Source organism: Geotrypetes seraphini, chromosome 1, assembly GCF_902459505.1.
Source record: "Geotrypetes seraphini chromosome 1, aGeoSer1.1, whole genome shotgun sequence".
Lineage (NCBI taxonomy): Eukaryota > Metazoa > Chordata > Amphibia > Gymnophiona > Dermophiidae > Geotrypetes > Geotrypetes seraphini.
Window position 1 is genome coordinate 482,736,459 of NC_047084.1, and position 25,036 is coordinate 482,761,494.

At 44.4% G+C, this 25,036-nt stretch overlaps 1 protein-coding gene across 1 annotated transcript in view; it reads left to right on the forward strand.

Moving 5' to 3' along the window:
* LOC117350967 (programmed cell death 1 ligand 2-like) overlaps positions 1–25,036 on the forward strand; it is an 80,453-nt gene that overhangs the window by 5,223 nt on the left and 50,194 nt on the right. Inside the window, exon 2 of the mRNA XM_033925698.1 lies at positions 4,916–4,984. Coding sequence (XP_033781589.1) covers positions 4,930–4,984 — 55 coding nt within the window. The 5' untranslated portion in view covers positions 4,916–4,929. The remainder of the gene's footprint in view (positions 1–4,915; positions 4,985–25,036) is intronic.

The following is a 25,036-nucleotide window of genomic DNA, read 5'->3' on the forward strand; positions in this document are numbered from 1 at the left end:
ATCCTGACGGGGACGGGTGGGGATGGAGAGGATCCTGACGGGGACGGGTGGGGACGGAGAGGATCCTGACGGGGACGGGTGGGGACGGAGAGGATTCTGACGGGGACGGGTGGGGACGGAGAGGATCCTGACGGGGACGGGTGGGGACGGAGAGGATCCTGGCGGGGATGGGTGGGGACGGAGAAGATCCTGGCGGGGATGGGTGGGGACGGAGAGGATCCTGACGGGAACGGGTGAGGATGGAGAGGATCCTGGCGGGGACGGTTGGGGATGGGTGGGATTTCTGTCCCCGTGCAACTCTCTAGTTTACCTTTTAAGAAGTCTCCCTGTTCTGGTTGTAGCTTATTAGGCATCTGGCTGGATGGGTGACTTTTTCAATGTCTCAGTTGCCAGTTTATGCCATCTTGTAGATGTCTAGCCGTAGTGTAACTCGTTAATGCAAATGTGCAGCTCTTCATGTTACTATCACTGTAATCTGCTGAGACATGAATTCTCTTGGTGCTTGATTCAGGGCAACCGAGGGGGGGGGGCAGGGGTCAAGATTCCCCCTGGTCCTACACTGACCATAGAAATTCTTCATAATAGGGTTTCTTCACAGACCTACATCTCCCTCCCCTCCTTCCCTTCACAAGCCTCTCTCTCACACAAGGGGGGCAGCAGCAACAGTAATTGGAGTCTCGCATACTGCCTGCGGATGACCCAGAAACCTCCCCTCTGTTGCATATTGCCCCCCTCTGATGTAACTTCCTGATGCGGCAGAGGGTAGGTTTCTGGGTCAACCTCAGACAGCGTGTGAGAATTGCTGCTGCTGGTGGCACCTTGAAAGAGAGGCTTGTGAAGGTAGATAGGGTGGGATTGAATTTTATCTTTGACTGAAAGTGCAGGGGAGGACGGTGGCCCTTAAAATTGTTTGCCCCAGGCTTGGTTGTGTTTCTTGGCAGCCCTGGCTTAATTAAATTCCAAACTGTGTAACAGCTGGCTACATCTTAGGAGGTCCCAGCAAGGCCCGATTTCAATGCAATTTGTCATTTCCCAGCTATGGTTAACTGGAAATGAGTTGTGTGGGGAGAAGGAATCTGTTGCCAGTATGTCTTCCAATTCATCTTGTTTTGGATGTGTCTTCCTTTCAGCTGCAAAAAGAGCCTTTAAAATTACATTACATTACATTGTACTTATTAACCGCGTAACCATTAGTTCAACGCGGTTTACAAAAGATTATCAATAGAAAACATAATGCAAGAAATATAAAGAATTAATTGGAGAATAGATAAGTTTTCAATTCTAAAATATCTATAAGAATGAGCTGTTAACAGTAAGTTCGGAAGTCTTTATCATGATATGATGCTTGAAATGCTAAAGTATGATTGAGAAATTTTATACTTTTACAACCCTGAACTATAGGAGATTTAAACAGAGGGTGGGCTCTTCCATTATGGCAGCAAAAGTCTTTTTTATTTTATTTAGAAACCGAGGTCATTCTTTTAATTTCCAAGAAATGAAAAACAAACAAATTTTGATCTGATGTTTTAGCAAGATAAGTATGTGGGAAGGAGTTTTGGACAGAAGTGATTATCATACTGTATTTTGAAGGGATTTCCCAGTAAAGCACTGGAGATGATGTACTGGATAAAGAAGGAAGCAAGCAGTCTGTCACGAACATTTCTACAACAGTGGTGCCAGAAAAATTTGAGAAGTTAGTCTGAAATGACCCTGGATCGGTAGCATGGAATGTTGCTATTCTTTGGGTTTTTGCCAGGTACTAGTGACCTGGTTTAGCCATCGTGAGGATAGGCTTCTAGACTTGATGGACCATTGGTCTGACCCAGTAAGGCTATTCTTATGTTCTTATGACTGCTAAATATGTGTCACAATCTAAAAAAAGGTACCAAGTTTTAGTGCACGTTTACTTGAGAAATGAGGCAACAATGTCAGTTGGGTTCTATTTATAACAAAAAGGGTTTTTTTTAGCATATCAGATACAACAATTTGTGTAGTGTATATCTATGCTGTTTATTTTGGCTCACTTGCTTAAGAATCCCAATAATTTTGTCATAATATGGCCTGTGAAAAGGTACAAAGTCTTACGACCTCTTTTACAAAGCCGCGCTCGTGGCTGCGCTGCGCTAACGGCCCCAAAGCCCATAGAGATTTAAAGGGCTTCGGGGCTGTTGCCACGCGGCAGCCACTAGCGCGGCTTTGTAAAAGAGGCCGTTAGTTTCTTCTCCCAGTTTCATATAGCAAGTTACAAACGTTTCCCCTTTATTTAGCTTGCGGCATCGGTCTTTTCTAGCATATCACGGAATTAAATTACTCGTTCTCAGGTACTCGTTCTCAGGTACGTTTTGCAGTTTTCGTAACTTAAAAAAAAATTCTGTTGGTCTTGATAAAGAGAAGTTCCAGATTTTCAGGCTGAATTCTAAAACTGGCGTATTCATTAATCATTACTAGGAGTGTAGCCTGGTAATCTCTGAAGACCAGCATGCAAGTGCTGTATTGTTGAAAACATAGACCAATCCTAAACATGTAGATACGAACTCTATGACTTTTACATGTGCAGGAGTTAAGCTATGGAACGGCCTTGTTGGCCAAATTCGAAAATGTGGAGAGAGGAATTCTTTTAGGAAAATGTTGAAGACTCAACTATTTGTTAGACAAGTTCCTGGTAGGGCTAGTCTCAGTTAGGGTGCTGGTCTTTGACCACAGGGCCGCCGAGTGAGCGGACTGCTGGGCGTGATGGACCAGTGGTCTGACCCAGCAGTGGCAATTCTTATGTTCTTATGCATTTTTCTGAGCAATTAATTTATATTATACTGAATTCATGCTGTACTGAACATTTCTATTTTATCTTCTTATTTGTAGAGACTTTTAACATTATAACCCCTTGTGAACCGTTTTGGATAAAAACGGTATAGAAATTTTAAATATAAATAAATAAATGCCTGATGGAACAGGATGTTAACCAAAAACTAAATCTCCAGCACAAGTTACGGAATGACTAGACCTACAGAATGCAACTGACTGACCAGTGGCTCTGGAAGAGTGTCAGATTTTGTTAATGAAAACCAAGGCTATAGTATCCAGCAGTGTGGGCACCAAGTGCAGATAGCACGCTAGAATCCACGAACTGTGTGACCTTCCATTACCAACTGATTGGCACGGAGTTTACAGGGAAATTTGTTTCCCGATCATTTGCAAAATAAGCCTAACTAACCCTTAAACCAACCCAATAATAGGATAATTTAGGTTGTCATATTCTAGTCATGTCCTTAATTGCTATGAGCATCGGAGCAGCATCAAAGCATTCTGCATGCCAGCCCGCACTAAAAAACCTCTAGCGCAGCTTCGTAAAAGGAGCCCAAAATTAGGCTTAAATTATTTTACTATGAGCTGGTACCTTTTCAATTTTAAATGATAAAGTTCTGTAACCCATTTGACTAAAACCTGTTGTTTCTGTATTTTGACAATCCAAATTTCCAGTAAACCAAATTAAAAAACTAACAATTGATATTTGCATTAATAAACTGTTGTCAAACTTTGTTTTATAATTTTTCTCGCAATTTTTAATCTTCAGTTGTTGAATTAGATTGTTAATTGAAATGGAATATCTCTGGCAAACAAAATGATAGAAAGATGTGGTTTGTTGGATTTGAATCAGCATCTTCTTGATTACTTAGCTAGCTGAATAACTCAATTTCTAAGACATAGAAACATAGAAAATGACGGCAGAAAAGGGCCACGGCCCATCTAGTCTGCCCACACTAATGAACCACCCCCTAACTTCCTCGATGAAGAGATCCCACATGCCAATCCCATCTTTTCTTAAAATCTGGCACGCTGCTGGCCTCAATTACCTGTAGTGGAAGATTATTCCAGCGATCAACCACCCTTTTGGTGAAGAAATATTTTCTGGTTTTGCCATGAAATTTCCCTCCCCTGATTTTCAACGGATGCCATCTTGTTGCCGTGGGTCCATTTCTTTAAGTTGATGCTGCAATTCTTAAAACCCTATATGGTAAAACACTATAAACTAACATTAGTCATAACTTTTAAAGTTTACGTGACTGAAAAAAAAATAATAACAGATCTGAAATCAGCGTGAAAAACTGACTTAGAAAAATGTGCTATGTTGTCAGATGATTCCGAAAAAAAATTTTTTGTTGCCTTCTGTTTTCAGAACAAATCTAGGCAATGACCCATGGCACCATAGAAGCCAGATCAAAAAAAATCTATTGTATTCATTTTAGTGTTCAAAAGTTTATGAATAAATGATGCAGTATGAAGACACAGTTCAGCAGACGCCATTTGGGTGAGATTCAACGCAACCTGATCACAAGAAATCCTTCTGGCTTGGGGGGCACCTTTATATCCTGTTTATGTATATCTACAATACCTCTTATTCATAGTACTGATGGTGCACTCCTAGTACTACTCTAGAGTGGGCGTGCCAGAGTGACCATCTTATTTCTGGAGACTGATGGGCAGTGGCGTAGCGAGGGTGAGAGGCGCCTGGGGCAGTTGCGCACTTCCCCCACCCTCTTCTCCGCCCCCACTTCATCCACTCCTTCCCCACCCCCTCCTGCCGCATGCGAGTTCCTTCCCTTCCCCCACTCCTCTTTAACATTCCAGATGCGAGCAGCAACGCCAACCTGCTGCTCACGCCAGCGTCGGCTCTTCATCGGATGTCACTTTCTAGGCGCGGGTCCAGGAAGTGACATCAGAAGAAGAGCCGACGCTGCTGCTGATGGGGAAGGAGAGAAGGTGAAGGAATGACATTTTAGCAGCTGGCCTAACAGGTGAAATTCTGTGAGGAAGGAAGGGGCAATATGTGTTCTGATTCGCTTTCCGTTCCACTCTTGTTTTCCATCAGCTGAGGCTGAAGTGGCTGACAGTGCTTGAATCTGTGCTTGCATTTCAGATCTCGGTGACAAAATGTTCACAGTCCAAGCCTTGCTTCTGTTGGACAGCATACTGCAGCTGGTGATAGGTAAGATATTAATATTTTTGATCATGCCATTAAAAACTAATTAAGGGGAACAATGTATTTATTTATTTAATTCATTTTCTATCCCATTCTCCCCAATGAGCTCAGAACGGTTCATAGTCAAAAGCACGCGGCGACAAAGGCGCGCCGAGACAACTGAGCGCAAGGTGGAAGCCTGCGCTGAAGAAAAACAGTGTTTTAAGGGGCTCCGCGCCAGCGTTGTGGGGGGTTTGTGGGGAAAAAGTGAACTTTTCAGTATAATGGGGGGGTTGCAACCCCCTAAACCCCCCACAACGCCGGCACGATCTGTATTCAGTAAAGTGGGGGGGGGTTCCCCCACACCCCCCCCCCTCCGTCGGAGCCCCTTAAAACACTGTTTTTCTTCGGTGCGGGCTTCTGCCTTGCGCTCAGTTGTCTCGGCGCGCCTTTGTCGGCACGCGCTTTTGACCTGTCACCGCTCAGAATGGGTTACAGGTAAACATACATGATATACAGTTAATGGGTTACAATTTGCCATAGTTGCAGTACAAGTTTTTTCAATGCAGGTTTTTATCCTAACTTGACACATACTAAAAGTTCAGGAGCCCTTCAAGGAGTCTGATCTGTGGTGGCAGTTGATTCCAGTAGGAATATTGCTTGGCGGTTTGCAGCTGAAGGGCACGGCCAGGGGGGGCGTTTTGAGGCGTATTTCATCCTGGCAGCGGAGGGACCAGTTCGGCATGTACTGAGGAAAGCTTGGTCATCGTGTAGCCCAGTACCATGTTCAAGGATTTGAATGCTAGCATCAGGCCCTTGAAGGCACAACATTTGGCTACGGGCAGCCAGTGAGCCAACGATAAAGTCTGGGAGACAGAGTCGTGGGCACAGAGGGTTTTTTTTAGAAGTCTGATTGCCATGTTTTGCACACATTGGAGATGTCGTATGTACTTTGCTGTGAGTCCGATGAACAGCGTGTTGCAGAAGTCCATGCGTGAGAGGACAAGGGCATAGAGCAGTCGGGTGAAGTCAGAAAAGTAGGCGCCTGAATTGCATCTGTGCAGATGCTTGCTGGCGCTAAATATCAAAAGAGGTAGGGTTGACGTTCGGCGCTGATTCTACATTGAATATAGGCATCAGAAATGTGGACCTGTAAAACCCTGACCTTCATTTCCGGCGCCAGCCTTTCGAGGCAGACCGCGATTCTCAAAACAGCACCGTAGGTTGAGTGTTGTGCAATTGGTGCTATTTTTTCAGGGGCCGGCCGATTCCGGCGCTGGTTTGAAAATTTGGGCCAAAACGTCTAGATAAGTCATTTAAAAAAAACAAAAGAAAAAAAAAAACAAAAACAAGATAGACGTCTTGCAGTTTTTGAAAACAGACATTTTCTTTACTGGATTTCTGGTCATCTTTCCCCAAAAAGTCCAAACTCGCATTTAGACGACCTATTGAAAATGCTTGGAACTGATATCAAGCTCAATTGTTTAGTTTCCCAGATCACTACATTATTCATATGGTCACAGATCCGACCCCTAATGACAGGGACTTCTTACCTCATTCCTCTCAGACATGGAAAGTTCCCTGTAATGTACCTAAGGCACTAAACCCCCCCCCCCTCCACCTCTTTTACAAAGCCACACTAGTGGCTGCCACATAGCAAAGCCACATTACAAAGCCCTATGGGGCAGTTACCGCTAGCATGGCTTTGTACAAGAGGGAGTTAAAGTACCAAAGGAGGACACACTAAAACCAACCCAGCCATAAGGATTCATAGAAGGAGGAAGGGAGGAGGCACCCAACAGTGATTCACTGCCACCCCATCCCTCTTATACTACCAGATAGATGCTTTTAGCTTAGTACTCCCAAATATGGAGAATTTGGGGGATTTTGCCTATGGTCATCAGTCCTCCTCACCTGGAAATGATCTGTCTGCTTTAGTTTCCTAATTCAAAAATAAACCAAAGCTAAAATAAAACATAAACAGGGGGGGAAAAATGCACCTTCAAATGTCAATATTTTTGCAGAAAAGGGATTAGGACTTGTATACCACCTTTTTGTAGTTTTTACAACCACACACAAAGCGGTTTACATACAGGTACTTCAAGCATTTTTCCTATCTGTCCAGGTGGGCTCACAATCTTTCTAATGTACCTGGGGCAGTGAAGGATTAAGGGAGTTGCCCAGGGTCACAGGACGAAGAGTGGGGTTTGAACTCATAACCTCAGGATGCTAACGCTCTAACCACTAGGTCATGCAGACCCAGATGAGATACACTGTATAATGTGTAATCTGCTGATGCAGTTGGGTTTATTTATTCTATCAACATCACTGCTCAGAAAGTCCCTTTTTATGGTGATTTTTCCTTCATGGGAACTTCATGGGAACTTGCCACTAACTCAACTGATCCCTCAGTGCAATACAAGCATTTGATGAAGCGGGGCCAAAATCAAAGGGCCGGATTTACAGCTGACTCATAGTTGGATTAAGTTAAAAGCCAGTATTTATCTTAATCTGTTTATTCAATGGCCGCTTTCAATGGCTTTCAATGGCTGTTTGTTTTAACATTGCTATTTAGCTGCTAAATGGGCAATTTATGGTGCTACATTTGCTCCTTCCCAAACCCAGCCCAAAATTATAGGAAACAAATATTTTTGAGTGTTTTAAATGGCCCAGAGCGATTCATATGGAATCGGAGCAACATTTTAGAAAAGATGGAAAAAAGAGAGAGGCAAGTGACACAAACAGTGAAGTGGATCAGAGGGAATGGATCCCAACCAGAAATAGAGAGATGCACCAGTGTGGTGAATCAGGTTTATTGATAAAACTTCTTGTATAAAAACCCAACACAGCCACATTTCAGCAAAAGCCTGCATGTTTATTCAGTTTTCTATACCATTCCCTCAGGGGAGCTCAGAATGGTTTACAATTGCATGAATTTATTCAGGTACTCAAGAATTTTTCACTGTCTTTCCCAGTGTGCTCACAATCTACCATATCTAATGTACCTGGGGCAATGGGGTGAGCAGTGTGGGTTTGAACCCACAACCGCAGGGTGCTGAGGCTGCAGATTTAACCACTGCACCACACATTCTCTTGATGCAGGCTTGCTGAAACACAGACACATAAGGTTTTTTATACAAGAAGTTTTATAACTAAAGCTGATTTTGCCATATTGATGTTTCAGGGTGGGATCCATTCCCTCTGATCCACTTCACTATTAGAAAGCATGTGATAACATTTAAGATCCAAGATGGCGACGGGATAGGTAGCCGATAACATTTAAGATCCAAGATGGCGACGGGATAGGTAGCCTGTGCGTTTGCTCCCGATAACCTCCCACAAGCGGTTTATATTTCTGCAGGCAAACTTATAATTACCTATTTTTGAGATGCCCAAGCGAAGAGGGAGAAGCGCCGCTGCGGCCTCGCGGCGCTCCGAGACTTTGACGGCGGGCAACATCGAGGAGCTTATCCGGCGCATGCAGGAGACGTCAACTCGTTCAGGGCTCCCCCCGCTGGAGACGCTGCAGGAGAACGGCATGCAGCAGGTCTCCTTGGGGCTTGAAACCACCTTCAGCCCTGAAATGCGAGCTCCTCCCCCGCATCCCCGAACAGCCAGTTCCCCGAGGGAGGGGGAGCCTCCGGGATTTCGAGAGCTCCTTCCTTCAGAGGCAGTGGAGAACAGTCCGGGGGACGGAGATTCGAGTTCCCAGTTTTCTTCTGGGAACCTGAGTATGGAGTTGGAGGCCTCGACATCTGCGGGAGAGGGAATGATCCAGACTGAACAGTTGGTGGAAGACTTGCCAGTGGGTGAGCACAAGAATTCACATTCACATTTACATTTTCAATTTCCTCAGTTAAACAAACCCCAGGAAGTAACTTTGGATGCCCTGTGGGACTTGGTTGCCACTATACCTAAAACTCTAGCGTCTCAGTTAAATCAAGTAGAAGAACGGTTTAATATGTATGATAAGAGTATTTCAGAACTACAGAAAACTTCCACTGATAATAAATTGCAATTAGAAAATCAACAACAGAATATAAACTCTTATAAAGCAGTGCAGGAGGCACTAATTAAAGATAACATAAGTTTAAGAAGAAAACTTGAATCAATTGAAAATTCCTCAAGATCAAATAATCTTAGATTAATCAATTTTCCAAAGATTACAACGGTAACTCCTAGGGAAATGATTATTCGTTATCTAACAGAAATTTTGGAAGTTCCTGAATCTTCGATACCACCTTTCACTCAGGTTTATTATCTTCCTGTTAAAGATATTAAAGAAGAGAAAAATTTACAAGAAGTAAATCAAGAGCCTTTGAATGTGACGGCTTTATTAGAATCCTCTGACAGGGAAGTAGCCACTCCGGCAACTTTACTTATTTCAGTGGCTCTTACAATGGATAAAACATGGTTACTGAAGCTATATTTCAAAAATAAACATAAAGAGTTTCTAGGACTGAGAATTCAAATGTTTCCTGACCTGGCCAGAGACACACAGAGGCGGAGAAAAGAATTTTTGATATTGAGACCAGCAATTATTACTCTGGGGGCCACTTTTTTTCTTCGTATCCTTGTAAATGTATAGTACACTAGTGTTTAAGCCCGTTACATTAACGGGTGCTAGAATATATGGCTGTCTGTCTTTCTTTCTTTATGTCTCTCTCCCTGCTCCTGTTTCTTTCTTCCTTTCTTTCTGTCTTTCTCCCTCCTGCAATTTTTTTCTCTCTCTCCCTGGCACCCTTTGCCTGTCTGTCTTTATTTCTGTGTCTCTCTGGTCCCCTGTCTGTCTTTATTTCTGTCTGTCTCTCTCCCTAGCCTCCTTTGTCTGTCTGTATTTCTTTCTGTGTCTCCCCCCCCCCCCCACTTTCCTTTGCAGAAGCAGCAGTGCTATTTCCCTTCCCCTCCAGATCCCTGTGAAGTAGTAGCAGCATTTTCCCCCACCCACCCCCCATTCCCTTCTCTCCCCTACCACCACTTTCCTTTGCAGAAGCAGCAGCGGTTTTCCCTTCCCCTCCAGGTCCCTGCTGAGTAGTAGAAACATTTTCCCCCACCCCCCATTCCCTTCTTACCTTGAGCTGCCCTGCTCCGTTCGGCCCCTCCCCCTTCCCTTCCCGTGTGCTGGCCTGCTGAGGCTGAAGATTTTTTTCGGCGACTCCTCCTGTTAAAACTCCCCCCCCTCCTCCTCCCGCAACCGCTCCTGTTCAAAGCGGCCTGCTGAGGTTCGCGGCCGCTGTAACGAACCTCGCAGGCCGCTCTCCAACTCGGTAGCATGTTCCCTCTGACGCGATTGCGTCAGAGGGAACGTGCTACCATGTGGAGAGCGGCCTGCGAGGTTCGTTACAGCGGCCGCGAACCTCAGCAGGCCGCTTTGAACAGGAGCGGTAGCGCTGTTGCAGGAGGATTGGGGGGGGGGGGGAATTCGTGAGCGGCGGCAGGACCATGAGGCAGGATTGAGTTTTTCGGCTTCCCCTATCTGGGGAAACCGCCGTGCCGAACTGAGCTGCGCGTGGGGCCGTAGTAAGCGCGGGGCATGCTGCAGTCTTGGCGGCCACGGACATACGGATCATGGAAGCACGCTGATAAGACTGCGCATGCGCCGCCTACGGTTTTATTATATAGATTATAAGTTGCATAAATTTGTTTTCTTTGAACCCTCACAACTGACAACATTCCTATCACTGTCAAGGTTGGAGAAAGCGCAAGATGGACAAAATGATAAATGACTTCCTTGCACAGATTTACCTATAACTGTTTTTTCTTATTATTAATGATTGCTTAAAATCCGTTTTTACTTAATCTTGGATTTCAAATGATGAGGACTTGAGTGAGATTTAAGATAAAAACTTTTTTTTTTTCCTTTTATATACCATATATTAAGTTTGAACTATTTTCTTGTTTTATTTCTTGAATTTTGCTTTCTGTACAAGTATATACTTGATTGTTATATTTGAAAAATTCATAAATAAATAAAAGAAAAAAAGAAAAAAAAAAAAAAAGAAAGCATGTATGTTTAAAATCAGTTTTATTGAATTTTCAAAGAACCAGGTAAATACATAATCATACAAAAATTTCAATACAATAGGAAAAGAAATACCCCCACCTTCTTACCCCCACCCCCCTGGGAACAGCTACTCCAAAAACCAAACAAGTTAGGCAAGTCAGTTCAATAATCTACTTCTGGCAGTAGGAGTTAAAGTAAAACAAAAAGGCAACCAACGGTGAAGAAATAACGTGCCCTGTTTAGAGTTCATGGCCTGACGCTCATACCCCGCCAGGTGGATCATTTGAGTCCGCCAATGGGACACCGTGGGAGTATGCGGAGTCAGCCAGCATTGGAGAATGGTTTTAAGTCCCATAAAAATAGCTTTTTGGACGAAGGCAGCAGCCCCTGGTCGAGCAGGAGCCAAGAGAAAAGTGTCTGTGGGTAATTAGAAAGCATGTATAAATTGGAATTGAGAAGTCCAGATTGGGACATACGAGTACCAATACCAATGCACTTTTATAGTCTGCAAATTTCAATTAAGTTCTATACAGGGTACAGATAGCAGCAGAGGTAGGTTATAGAAGTAGAGGTAGATTATAAAGGTCAAAAATTTACTTCACAGGTCAAGGACCTGGTGGGCCGCTGGGCGAGATGGACCTCCGGTCTGACCCAGTGGAGGCAACTTCTTATGTTCTTATGTTCTATGCGGATAACAAATTTACAAAGAGAAGCAGAGTGACAATCACTGGAGAAAGCCATCAATCAATAAAAAAAAACAAACTATTGTCAGTTCAATTATGCATTCATTAAAAAATTCTTGAAAAAAAAAAAAAGGCTTCAGATGTTTTCTTAACAAACTATATTTGCCAACCCCCCACCCCCCTTTTATTAAGCCACAGTAGATGTTTCTACCATGGCCCGTAGTTCTAAAGTAGGTATCAAAGGGGATCCTTGCGACACTCCGCATTCTGATTTCCATACTTCTGAAATACTGCTCAAGTTCCACCAGTAATTTAATACAGGATCCTCCAGTGAAGAGCCTGTTCTAAAATACATTGAGGAATGGACATTTTTTTTGCACCATGTACATGCAGTGGGAGCACCTATTTTAGAATCAAAATATCAGTGGGTACGACCTGGAAACATACTATATCGGCCATGCTACGATCTCTCATGCCATGTCTGCCACCCAATGTTTGTTATTGTGGCGCGTAAGAATAGTAGAAAATCTCATACCCTATTTACGTTCCCTTAGCCAAGGGCTGTAAAAGTAAGAAACATCATGGGCATTGTCTTTCCTACCAAGCAACTTATTATGACAAAGATTTCTGTCCATTATTAATTAGATCCACATCTTATGAACATTTTAGAAAACTGTTGAAAACTTTTCTTTTTTCTAAATTTCTGATCAATTAGATTTCTGTGTATTATATTATTCCTGTATTTTTTCATAGCATAATCTTTGGTTAACCGCATTGAACTCATAACTATGCGGTCTAGAAATCTGCTATTATGTTATGTTTTCCATGCTATGTTTTGTCATGCATGATTGCCTAACCATTTTTGTTAATCATGTCGTACTGTTAGCCATGAACATAAGAACATAAGCAATGCCTCCGTTGGGTCAGACCTGAGGTCCATCGTGCCCAGCAGTCTGCTCATGCGGCGGCCCAACAGGTCCAGGACCTGTGCACTAATCCTCTATCTATACCCCTCTATCCCCTTTTCCAGCAGGAAATTGTCCAATCCTTTCTTGAACCCCAGTACCGTACGCTGCCCTATTACAACCTCTGGAAGCGCATTCCAGGTGTCCACCACACGTTGGGTAAAGAAGAACTTCCTAGCGTTCGTTTTGAATCTGTCCCCTTTCAACTTTTCCGAATGCCCTCTTGTTCTTTTATTTTTCAAAAGTTTGAAGAATCTGTCCCTCTCTACTCTCTCTATGCCCTTCATGATCTTGTAAGTCTCTATCATATCCCCTCTAAGTCTCCTCTTCTCCAGGGAAAAGAGTCCCAGTGTATGAGAGGTTTTCCATACCTTTTATCAGATGTGTTGTATTCCTCTGAACCCTCTCAAGTTACGCCATATCCTTTTTAAGATACGGCGACCAATATTGGACGCAGTACTCCAGATGCCGGCGCACCATCACCTGATACAATGGCAGGATAACTTTTTTCGTTCTGGTAGTAATACCCTTCTTGATTATACCTAGCATTCTATTTGCTCTCTTAGCGGCCGCTGCGCACTGTGCCGTCGGTTTCATTGTCATGTCCACCATTACCCCCAAGTCCCTTTCTTGGCTACTCTCCTTCATTAACATCCCTCCCACCGTATAGCTGTACCTCGGGTTTCAGCTTCCCACATGCTTTGTAATACTATGGGCTCCTTTTACTAAGGTGCGCTAGGGCTTTAACGCGCAGAATAGCATGCGCTGCATTGCCCTGTGCGCTAGACCTTAACGCCAGCACTGAGCTGGCGTTAGTTCTAGAAGCGTAGCGCACGGTAATTTCCTGCGTGCGCTAAAAACGCTAGCACAGCTTAGTAAAAGGAGCCCTATGTCTATCGTGTTATGTTTTGCTGAACTATGCTCGCCGTGCTATGTCTCACCATATTATGTTTTGTCATACTGTATTTTTGCCATGTATATTTTGGAAGAATTATGGAGAGATAGGTATCTACATGTCTTAAATCCAAAGGAGACGGGCCTCTTTCAGTCACAAGGAAGCTCTGGAACAAGGGGGCATAAGGTGAAAGGGGAGGGGGGGAGCGGTAGACTCAGGAGGAATCTAAGGAAATATTTCATTATGAAAAGGTTGGTGAATGGAGACAAAGATTGTATCTGAATTGAAGAAAGCATGGGGCAAACATAGAAGATCTCTAAGGAAGTGGAAGGGATTATATAGATTTACTAGTCTTTAAGCCCGTTACATTAACAGGTGCTAGAATATATGTCTGTCTGTCTTCAGCACACACCTCCCCTCCAAATGCCTCTCCATGGCCCTCTTCTGTCTTTCCCCCCCAGAGCAAAGCTGTCTGCCCCCAGCACACCTCCCCCCAAAGCAGCCCCCTTTCCCTATCTCTCCATGGCCCCTTCTGTCTCCCCCAGCACACCCCTCCCCCCAAAGCAGCCCCCTTTCCCTCTCCCGCTGACTCTCTCTCTGGCCCCCTTTCTCTGTCTGTCTTTCTGTCCCTCTCCCTGCCCCTGTGTCTTTCTTTCTTTCTGTCATTTTTCCCCAGTTCCCTGTGCAGCAGCATTTCCATCCCAATTCCCCTCCTATCCCCCCCCTTTCCTGTGCAGAAGCAGTAGCAGCATTTTCCCCCACCCCCCCTTCCCTTCTCTTCCCTTCTCTTCCCTGCTCCGTTCGGCCCCTCCCCCTTTTTTTACTGCCGTTGTCGATCCGGCCTGCTCCTGACCCTCCCACCGCCAACAAACCTCGGGGCTCCAGCTGCGTAGGCAGCACTTTAAACACACTGCTTCGCGGCCTTCTACTGACGATTTCCTCTGCCGCGTCTGTCTCCGATGATGTCATCAGAGACGCGGCAGAGGAAATCGGTAGAGAAGGGCGCAAAGCAGCGTGTTTATAGTGCTGCCTACGCCGCTGGAGCCGGGAGGCGACGGAGAGGGCAGGGGGTGCTAGCGGCCGGCAGCCGATGCTCCGCAGGCGGAGAGCAGGGAAGGGCTCGCATGCGCACTTGTCTTGCCCTTCATGAGGCCAGACCGTAAGCAGCGCATGCACACTTCCTATGGGTCACTACAGCTCACGGAAAACCGGCGCACACATACCGTTTTATTATATTAGATAGTTGGTATGAACGGGCAGGCTGAATAGGTCACATGGTCTTTATCTGCAGTAATTTTTGGTTTCCATAGGAAAAGGGGTTACATCTCCTGATCTAGCTACTCTATGGCACACATGGGCTCTGCTGTCTGAGCATAGAGAGCATAGAGAGAAGAGAGAGCCTGATCTCTTTCATCACCAGTACACCACAGAACATCTAGTAAATTAAAGGAGCTTCTACATATTGTTACAGGAACAATCCATTCTGCAGCTTCTCAAAGATGTCCTCTTACAAACTGATCATATTTCCTTATGTAATAAAAAAAGTATATATATACTCTGTCTAAGGGAGACACATTTATTCAGTGGGAAATCTAAAGTTTGCCCAGTGGCGTAGTGAGGGAGGTTGTCACCCGGGGCGGTGGCATCCAGCATCACCGTGCCATAAGTCCCCCCCCCCAATTCTTCCCCATTGCTTGAACGCCCCCCATGTACCTCTTGAAATGTTTGCCAATCCAAGCAGCATCTTCCACCCACTGTTCGCGCCGGCCTCGACTCATCTGACATCAAATTCTTGTCCTGCAACCTGGAAATGACATCAGAAGGGAGCTGAGGCAGGAGCGAGCAGCAAGTGGAAAATGTGCCAGTGAACATTTAAAGAGGTGTGGAGAGATGCTGGTGCTGGTGCCGGTGCCCCCCCCCCCCATGAAGATGGCGCCCGGAGTGGTCCGCCTCCTTACTATGCCACTGGGTTTGCCCATATAACAATATAAAAATAAGTGCACAAACTCATGACCACGAGTACAACGTGAAGTAGGATGAATATGAGCATTAATAATAAAGAAACATTTTGTTCTGGCTTGGCGCTCTGCATTATGGGAAACAAAAACAAGAACCAACTATAGAACAAGTTTCCAATTTTAAAATAGAAAATGAAATATTTCCTTATCTGTAATAAAAGTAATAATTCTTATGTTGCCATAGTGTCTTTCTAACCTAATCTAGTCATCTTAATTTAAAGATTATGAGCTTCTTTTACAAGAGGTATGCTAAGTGATTTAGCGTATGTTAATGATTAATGCGGGCTAAATGCTAAGAAACCCAAAGGAATATAATGAGCTGTATAGCCTTTAGGACCTGATTCTACAAACAGCGCCTAACTCCTAGATGCCGCTCGGTGTGGTTGTCAATCAAACTCTAGCCCCCCCTCTTCTATTAAACTGCGCTAGCAGCTTTTAGCGCGGTGAGCCGCGCTGAATGGCCCGCGCTACTCCCGACGCTCATAGAGCTCCTATGAGCGTCGGGAGCAGCGCGGGCCATTCAGCGCGGCTCTCTGCGCTACAAACTGCTAGCGCAGTTTAATAGAAGAGGGGGTAGGTGTCTTTTATAGAATTGTGCCTAGCGGTGTGTAACTAAACATAGGCATTGGCAAGTGTCCCAGTGTTAGGCGCTGATATATTAGGCCAGCGTTTTCCTGGCTAATTTAGCAGCACCTAACCCAAAGGCCTAGTGATGTCTAGGTCATACAACACCTATTCTCTGTCCCTAACCATGCCAGCTTTTCAGGTAGGCGTCGTGAGGTGCTGGTAAGTGCCTCAACTTAGGTGTCTATAGGTGTTTGTCCGGGTTTTCTGGGGAACTCGTAATTGTTTTAAAAACAATCAATTTTAAACATTACAATTAGAGAATGACATGGTGACAAAATTCATCACCGTTCCCGTCCCGCGGATAACCGCGGGAAGTAATCCCATGCCATTTTCTAGTGTCTATTTCAACCTCAGTCCTTCTACACCAGCATTCTTCAAAGCAAAGCTTGAGGGTCAGTGGTTGTGGCCATTCATACTCTGATTCTTATGTGAGCCAAGGATAATGAAGCCATTGTGACATCACTGATGTGATTTGCTCTTAGGCACTGGTGGAATGAGGCATTATGACATCACAATATCTGCTCTGGATACCAGAGACTGTCATTCTGTAGTGTCTATCTCAACCTCAGTCCTTCTACACCAGCATTCTTCAAAGCAAAGCTTGCGGGTCAGAGGTTGTGGCCATTCATACTCTGATTCTTCCCTCTCTCTTTAAAGAATGACATGAAGATGGTTTCCCGCGGTTATCCGCGGGGACGGGAACGGTGATGAATTTTGTCACCGTGTCATTCTCTAATTACAATATCAAGAGTTAATCTTGTACAGAAAAGAAGGTTTAGCTTACAACAAATAAGGATTCCATATCAAGAAGAAAATATACAAGCTACTCCACATTGTAATTAAGATCCTTGATTACATAAACGGAGTTTACCTTAAGAACAAAAAAACAAAATCTTAAGGAAACTAAGGCCTCCTTTTATAAAACTGCGATAGCAGTTTCTAGCGCAGGGAGCCGCGCTGCTCCCGACGCTCATTGAGTTCCTATGAGCGTCGGGAGCCGTGCGGGCCATTCAGCACGGCTCCTCGCGCTAGAAACTGCTATCGCAGTTTCATAAAAGAGGGGGTAAGTTCCAACATCTGATACCAGAATTTAATCACTAAGAGTTCAATCTTCACACCCCTTCGAGGTGCTATATTTGGTTAAATGTGGTTAAGTGTGAATATTCAAAGAATTTAAAAACTTTTTAATGGTGTGATTGATTATCATCCTTAAGGAACTACACTTAAAATCAACAATCAGGTACCATTGATTTTATGTATAGTTCCTTAATACATATCTGTTTAAAGGACACTTCATTCATTTTTCTATACTGCTCTCCCCAGGGAGCTCAGAATGGTTTACTAAAAATGTATTCAGGTACTCAAGCATTTTTCCCTGTCTGTTCCAGTGGGCTTACAATCTATCTAATGTACCTGGGACAAGGGGGGGATTAAGTGACTTATCCAGGGTCACAAGGAGCAGTGTGGGTTTGAACCCTTAACCGCAGGGTGCTGAGGCTGTAGCTTTAACCCCTACATCACACTTCCAATTGAGCTGCTCCTCTTTTTTCTTTTTTAACCACATTGGATTTTGCGGATCGGCTGCCTTGTTTCTTTGTGGTCAAATATCATGGCAATTTAACTCATTATTCAATTTTGCATTCTGCACTAGAGAATGACATGGTGGTTGTTACCCATGGCTAGCAGCGTGTAGCCGTGGGGAACCCGCCGAAACAGGGAGAGAAAAAATAGTGGTCGCTGCGGGGACGAGGACAAGGCCATTCTCCGCCCCGTGGAGCACTGAATGGTCTTGTCTCTGCAGTGAAGTAAGCATGGATTGCATGGTCCAGCATCCTCACCCGATCGCCGCATCCCGCGTCCTGCCAGCTCCCTCCCTCCACCTCACCTTATGTGCCGAATTTAATTTTTCTTCTCCCAGCGGCACACTTTCAATAAGTCGCGGGCGCGCGCAGCTGCTTGAGTTGTTGAATCTTCTCCTCTGATGCAACTTCCTGTTTCTGGTTGCGTCAAAGGAGAAGATTCAACAATTCAAGTATCCATGCGCGCGACTAATTGAAAGCATACCGCTGGGAGAAGAAGAATTAAATTCAGCACATAAGGTGAAGTGGAGGGAGGGAGATGGCGGGACACGGCAATTGGGCAGGAGGGGGCTGCTGGACTGTGTGATCCATGATCTCGCGTGTTCCCTCACAGTAGGAAGAAGGAAATGAAAGGGAAAGAGATGCTGGGCCAAGGGGATGAAGAGGGAGAGAAATATTAAACCCACAGCAGGAAAGAAAGGGGAGGACAAGCAGGTGAGCCAGATGCTGGAAGGGAGAAAGAGGTAAAGATGCTAGCTAGGGTTGGAGAGAAGAGACACATTGGTGTGGAAGAGGAAGAAAGGGGAAATCTGAACACAGGAAGGTAACAGAACAAGAGGTGAAATTATGTGCATGGGGGCATAGGGACAGAGACATAAAGGGGAGATACATGGGGGGGGGGATTATGTGCATGGAGGCATAGAGACAGAGACATAAAGGGGACATTCATGGGGATAGTATATGGACACAGGAGGGCAATGCCAGATACAGATGGGAGATATTAGAAATGGGGAAAATAGGAACACAGAAATGAGATGGCTTGTGCAGATGGGATCAGATGGTTTGTGGGGACGGGACAGGGACCGAGCTTGCAGGCTCCAGCAGCTTGCATAAATTACAATGTAACGCACCACGAAGGTAAGAGGGAGGGAGATGGTCGAACCGCGTGAGGAGGGCTGAAGGGTGGTAGCAAGGAAAAGATGCTGAAGAGGGTGGCAAGAGGGAAGGGTGGTGGTGGAAAGGAATGGAACAGATACTGATGGGGGTGGGGAGGAACAGACGCTGAAGGGAAATGTGGAAAGACAGAGTGGGGAGAAGACGCTAAAGGGAAATGGGGAACAGAAAGTGAGGAGTAGACGCTGAAGGTAAATGGGGAACAGAGAGTGGGGAGAAGACCCTGGAAGGGAAGTAGACAGAGATACCAGACTATGGGGGGAATGGAGGGAAGAAGATGGGTGCCAGACCAATTGGAGGGGTGTGGAGGGAGAGATGGAAGGGAGAGGCACAGTAACAGAGCAAATGGAAGACGCAGAGAGAAGGCAGACAGTGGATGGAAGGAATTGAATGAGAAGATGAGGAAAGCCGAAACCAGACAACAAAGGTAGAAAAAAAAATTCTATTTCTTTTCCTTTTTTTTGCTTTAGGATAATGTAGTATATTAGCTGCATTGATAAAAATTTATAAACAAAGCCCTGCCAGCTGAACATCTCTTTCTCCAGTTCAGCAGCCAGAACTTTGATTTATAAGGAAGGAATAAGCTAAATATTGTAGTACTGAGGCTTGTATGGATGCTGCAGGGACAGTAGTCATGGGGATGGGGCGGGGATAGTGGTCCCAGGGACGGGGACAAATTTTTTCCCCGTGTCATTCTCTATTCTGCGCTGAACTCGGCCAGGTGTCCTCAGTCTAGGCACTGCTTATAGAATCAGGCTATTAGTGCACGCTAATTGTTAGCCCACATCATATCGGTTGGCACACCTTAGCAAAATGAGCTCTATATCATTTATATTCCACTTTATAGCTGTCATCTTTATTCCCTTTGCTGCAACCGCTGGTGTTACTGTTACTCTAGATCACAGGTGTCAAAGTCGGTCCTCAAGGGCCGGAATCCAGTCGGGTTTTCAGGATTTCCCCAATGAATATGCATGAGATCTCTGTGCATGCACTGCTTTCAATGCATATTCATTGGGGAAATCCTGAAAACCCGACTGGATTACGGCCCTCGAGGAGGGACTTTGACACCCCTGCTCTAGATTCTGGCTTGTCTTTCAAGGTATTAGATTCTGGGCTATACCAAAAATTAAAATATACCTCATTCAGTTACGTTTGAGCCTCTCTGACCATGGCTTAGCTACAAGTAATATGGTTTCAGATTGTATAGTGAAGTCGTGCAATCTGAGCAGCTTCAGTTGAGCACTGAGATTTCTCTTTCTTGTGTTTGGCAATCGGTGAGCCTTCAGCCTCCCTACATACTACATGCAGCTAAGCCAGAAGTAGAAAAGGACCCCCATTTAGTTATACTTTTATATTTTACACGCCTCACGTGCCAGGACAAAGGGACATCTGGATTTAGGGCAACAGAAGCATCAAAATCAAGGTAAGAGAAAGTCAGTGGAGGTGAGAAGAAAGAGAGGAGGATGCTTTTAAAAAAACAGTATCCATGGAATCTTTTGTTAGCTCTTGTGGCTGGGATGGTTTGCTAATAATATTTATTCTTCCTCTTTCAGTATTATATTATATAAGGATGCTTTTCAAGGCCATATTTTTTAAAAAGGGAAAAACTGCATTGTCATGACACTCCTGATCATGTGATATAAAAGCATATCAGCAGTGTTTAGTCAGATGACAGTACTCTGTTTCTTGCCCCATATCTCACCACATATCCTACAAAAACGTACATTGTAGAATGCTTTATTGCTTAAATCACACTGCCTTCTGAACAATGTTTTCGCTGACATGCCTTTGGTGGTTACACAGTATTATCAAGGTTTAAACACTACTGAACTAATCAAGGAAAAAGTGGAAGTGTGGAGGTAATTCTGTAAAGTCAGGGCTAACATTTATGTGCCAATTACACACATAAATAATTAAGAATAATGGCATATATGCATGTATGTGTGTGTGCACATATTTATTTACTAGGATTTATTTACTGCCTTTTTGAAGAAATTCACCCATGGCAGTATACAGCAAGAACAATCTGGTTAAGTGCTTAGTGGCTAAGGATAGGCATGCATGCTATTTATGTGGCCTATTTTAGCTGCTAAACGTAGCTGGCTAGGCGCTGAATATCTGTGGTTAGGTGCAGATATGCTATTTAACTGGTTAGTTAAATAGTTTTGAATATCGGGGAGGGGGGGAAGGCAGAAATTCAAGGATTTGAATTATATTTTGTTTTCTAGACCTAAGGGAGCATGGGTAGTAGGAATTGCGTACAGTTGGTTTGAAGCTTCTTTGTCAGGGGAGATGGTTTTTTTTAGAGTTATATAGTTGGAGAAAGAAGTTCCTGAGGGTTCTCTGTTATCCCTCTCAGGAAAATTATGTTAACAACATATGAATTTAATCTTTTCTTGCATGTGGATAATACACAGTTTGTCCCTTTTACAACATTTTTTTTCTGAGATGAGTCAGAGTGGAGGACTATTTAAGTAATACAAAAAAAGTCAAACAATAGTACATATTATAGCATGGAATGCTACTTACAATGCCAACACGACACATATTAAACACCTTAACAGACAGCATAGGGTGTAAGTGAAGGTGGAGTATATAGACATGTAAAATACATATTATTTATTGTTTATTGAAAGTTTCTATACTGTTACTAATGACTGGGTTGTCAATTCAGAGCAGTTTACATTAGCTTTTATTATGAATTATGGTGTTGCGATTCAGTAATTGTGTTACTACGTATACCTGAGGTACAATTTATGAGCTTCTATAAAGATGTTACAATACCTGAGCTTCAGAAATGGTGTTACAACACATACGCATATAAATACCAAAATTCCCCTTAAGCATTATGGGGCTCATAATTAAAAAATAAATACATCTAAAAACCGGCCTAAATCAGTACTTGGACGATCAGTAAGACAAGTCGTTCAAGTGCTGATAATCGAAACGGGTTTTAGATGTACCTAAAAATGACTTAGTCCTTGTCAGTGCTGCTGTATGACCAGAGCTAAAAGGGGCATTTTAGGAGGAGTGTTTAGGGCGGGACATGGGCTGATCTAAACTTAGTCGTACTTAGTCGTACTTAGACGATTGGCTCACCTACTCCAAAGGGCTTTAAACTAGGTGAGTTGGGGGAGGGAACCCTTTCTCATCCTGGTAAAGTAAGTAACCATCCTGGTATGGTAAGTAAATACTCCATTACTGAGTCTGAGGTAAGTACTTACTCCGCAGTCACTACCACAGGGGACACACCTACTCAGAAGGGATGAACTGACTCAAACAGGGAATTAAAGGGAATACTGAGTCAAGCGGGAAAATCTTTGCACAGACCGGGCATACATGAAGTATGGAAGGCTATGTACATCAATGCCCGCAGTTTAGGCAATAAAATATTGGAATTGGAGATGGAAATGAGTGCTGACCTAGATGTGGTGGCAATATCTGAAACTTGGTTCACAGATTCCCATGGATGGGATATGGCTATACCAGGTTATAGCTTACTCCTCAGAGACAGAGAAGGTAAGAACGGAGGAGGAGTGGCACTATATATCAAGGAAGAAATCAAAGTTACCAGAATCACATGTGTCAGGTATACAGGGGAGTCCCTCTGGGTGAACCTTGCCAGGGGAAGTGGCAAATGCCTATATCTGGGCATTGTATACAGGCCTCCTAGACAACAGGACGACATAGACAAAGAATTAATTGAAGACATTGAAACCTTCACTCTGCGTGGAGACACTGTACTGTTAGGAGATTTCAACATGCCAGATGTAAACTGGAACAAGGTTTCAGCCACAACCAGCAGCAGCAGAAAGCTGCTGACATCTATACGGGGGGCAAGACTCAAACAGATGGTTTTGGAGCCCACCAGGGATCAGGCGATTCTCGACCTGATACTCACCAATGGAGATAGCATCACAGAGGTTTCGGTAGGTGAGGCGTTGGCCTCCAGCGACCACAAAATGGTGTGGTTTCACCTCAGGAAGGGATCCACGAGGTCGAACATGTCAACGAAGGTCCTTAACTGTAAGGGCACTGACTTCGAGAGCATGGGAAATTTTGTTTATGAGGCGCTGCAAACCCAAGACACAACAGATGATGTGGAGGTCATGTGGTCAGCTTTGAAATCTACCCTACAGGAAGCAACCAACCTTTTTATAAGGTCTTTGAGTAAACGGCGGAGAAATAACAAACCCCAATGGTTCTCTGCAGAGATCTCAGAACTCATAAAACAGAAGAAAAGAGCATTTGTATCCCACAAACTATCACATCGACCAGAAGTTCAAGTTCAAGTTTATTAGGATTTGATATACTGCTTATCAAGGTTATCTAAGCGGTTTTTACAATCAGGTACTCAAGAAGATAAAGAAGCTTATCTAGAAAAATCTAGAACTGTCAAAACGGCGGTCAGATACACCAAACTCAGGATGGAAGAAGATTTAGCTAGGAATATTAAAAAAGGGGATAAATCCTTCTTCAGGTATGTTAGTGATAGAAAGAGGAATACAGACGGGATAGTGCGCCTAAGGAAACCTGACGGCAACTTTGCAGAATCGGACCCCGATAAAGCCGACCTACTGAACAAATACTTCTGCTCAGTATTTACCTGTGAGGCACCAGGAACCGGCCCACAGCTGCAAACAAGAGAGAGCTCAGAAGACCCGTTCAGGAATTTTGAATTTTCCACCAGCAGCATCTACCAAGAATTGTCAAAGCTCAAAGTGTATAAAGCCATGGGACCAGATAATTTGCACCCCAGAGTGCTTAGGGAATTGAGAGATGTCCTGGCAGAACCATTAGCCACGCTCTTCAATCTTTCCCTGGGCACGGGAAAAGTTCCACTAGACTGGAAAACAGCTAACGTCATTCCGCTCCACAAAAAGGGATGCAGGTTAGACACTGCAAATTACAGACCGGTAAGTCTCACGTCAATAGTGTGCAAGCTTATGGAAACATTAATTAAACACAAATTAGACACGGTTATGGATGACGAGAGACTGAGGGATCCACACCAGCATGGATTTACTAAGGGGAGATCCTGCCAATCCAACTTGATCAGCTTCTTCGACGGGGTAACAAAAGAACTGGATAAAGGAGAGTCCCTGGATGTGTTGTATCTGGACTTCAGCAAGGCTTTTGACAGCATCCCACACCGTAGACTTTTGAACAAGATGAGTTCATTGGGGCTAGGAGGAATATTAACTGCATGGGTTAAAGACTGGCTCAGTGGTAGACATCAGAGGGTGGTGGTAAATGGTATCCCCTCTGAAAAGTCGGAAGTGCACAGTGGAGTACCACAGGGCTCGGTCCTGGGCCCAATCCTAATTAATATCTTCATACAAGATCTGCCTCAGGGACTTCGGGGAAAAATTGCATTATTTGCCGATGATGCTAAATTGTGCAACATAGTGAGTGGAGATACCATGCCTGACGCTATGACACAGGACATACTTGTTCTGGAACACTGGTCTACTCTTTGGCAGCTGAATTTCAATGCCAAAAAGTGTAAGATAATGCACCTTGGTGGCAGAAACCCATGCAGAACCTACACTCTGAATGGTGAGACCTTGACCAGAACTGTGGCAGAACGAGACCTGGGAGTAATCATTAGTGATGATATGAAGGCAGCCAATCAGGTGGAGAAAGCCTCATCTAAAGCTAGACAAGTGCTAGGTTGCATCCGGAGAAGCTTTGTCAGCCGAAGGCCCGAGGTGGTGATGCCGCTGTACAGGTCCATGGTGAGACCACATCTGGAGTACTGTGTACAGTTTTGGAGGCCACACTATCGGAAGGATGTGCTAAGAATGGAATAGGTTCAACGATTGGCCACCAAGATGGTCTCAGGGCTCAAGGATGTCCCTTATGAAGAACGACTAGGTAAGTTGCACCTTTATTCTCTCGAGGAACGCAGAGAGAGGGGTGACATGATAGAGACGTTCAAATACGTTACTGGCCGCATTGAGGTGGAAGAAGATATCTTCTTCCTTACAGGCCCTACGGCGACAAGGGGGCATCCGCTGAAAATCAGAGGCGGGAGATTCCATGGTGACACTAGGAAATACTTCTTCACCGAAAGAGTGGTCGACCGTTGGAATAATCTTCCACTTCAGGTAGTTGAGGCCAGTAACGTGACT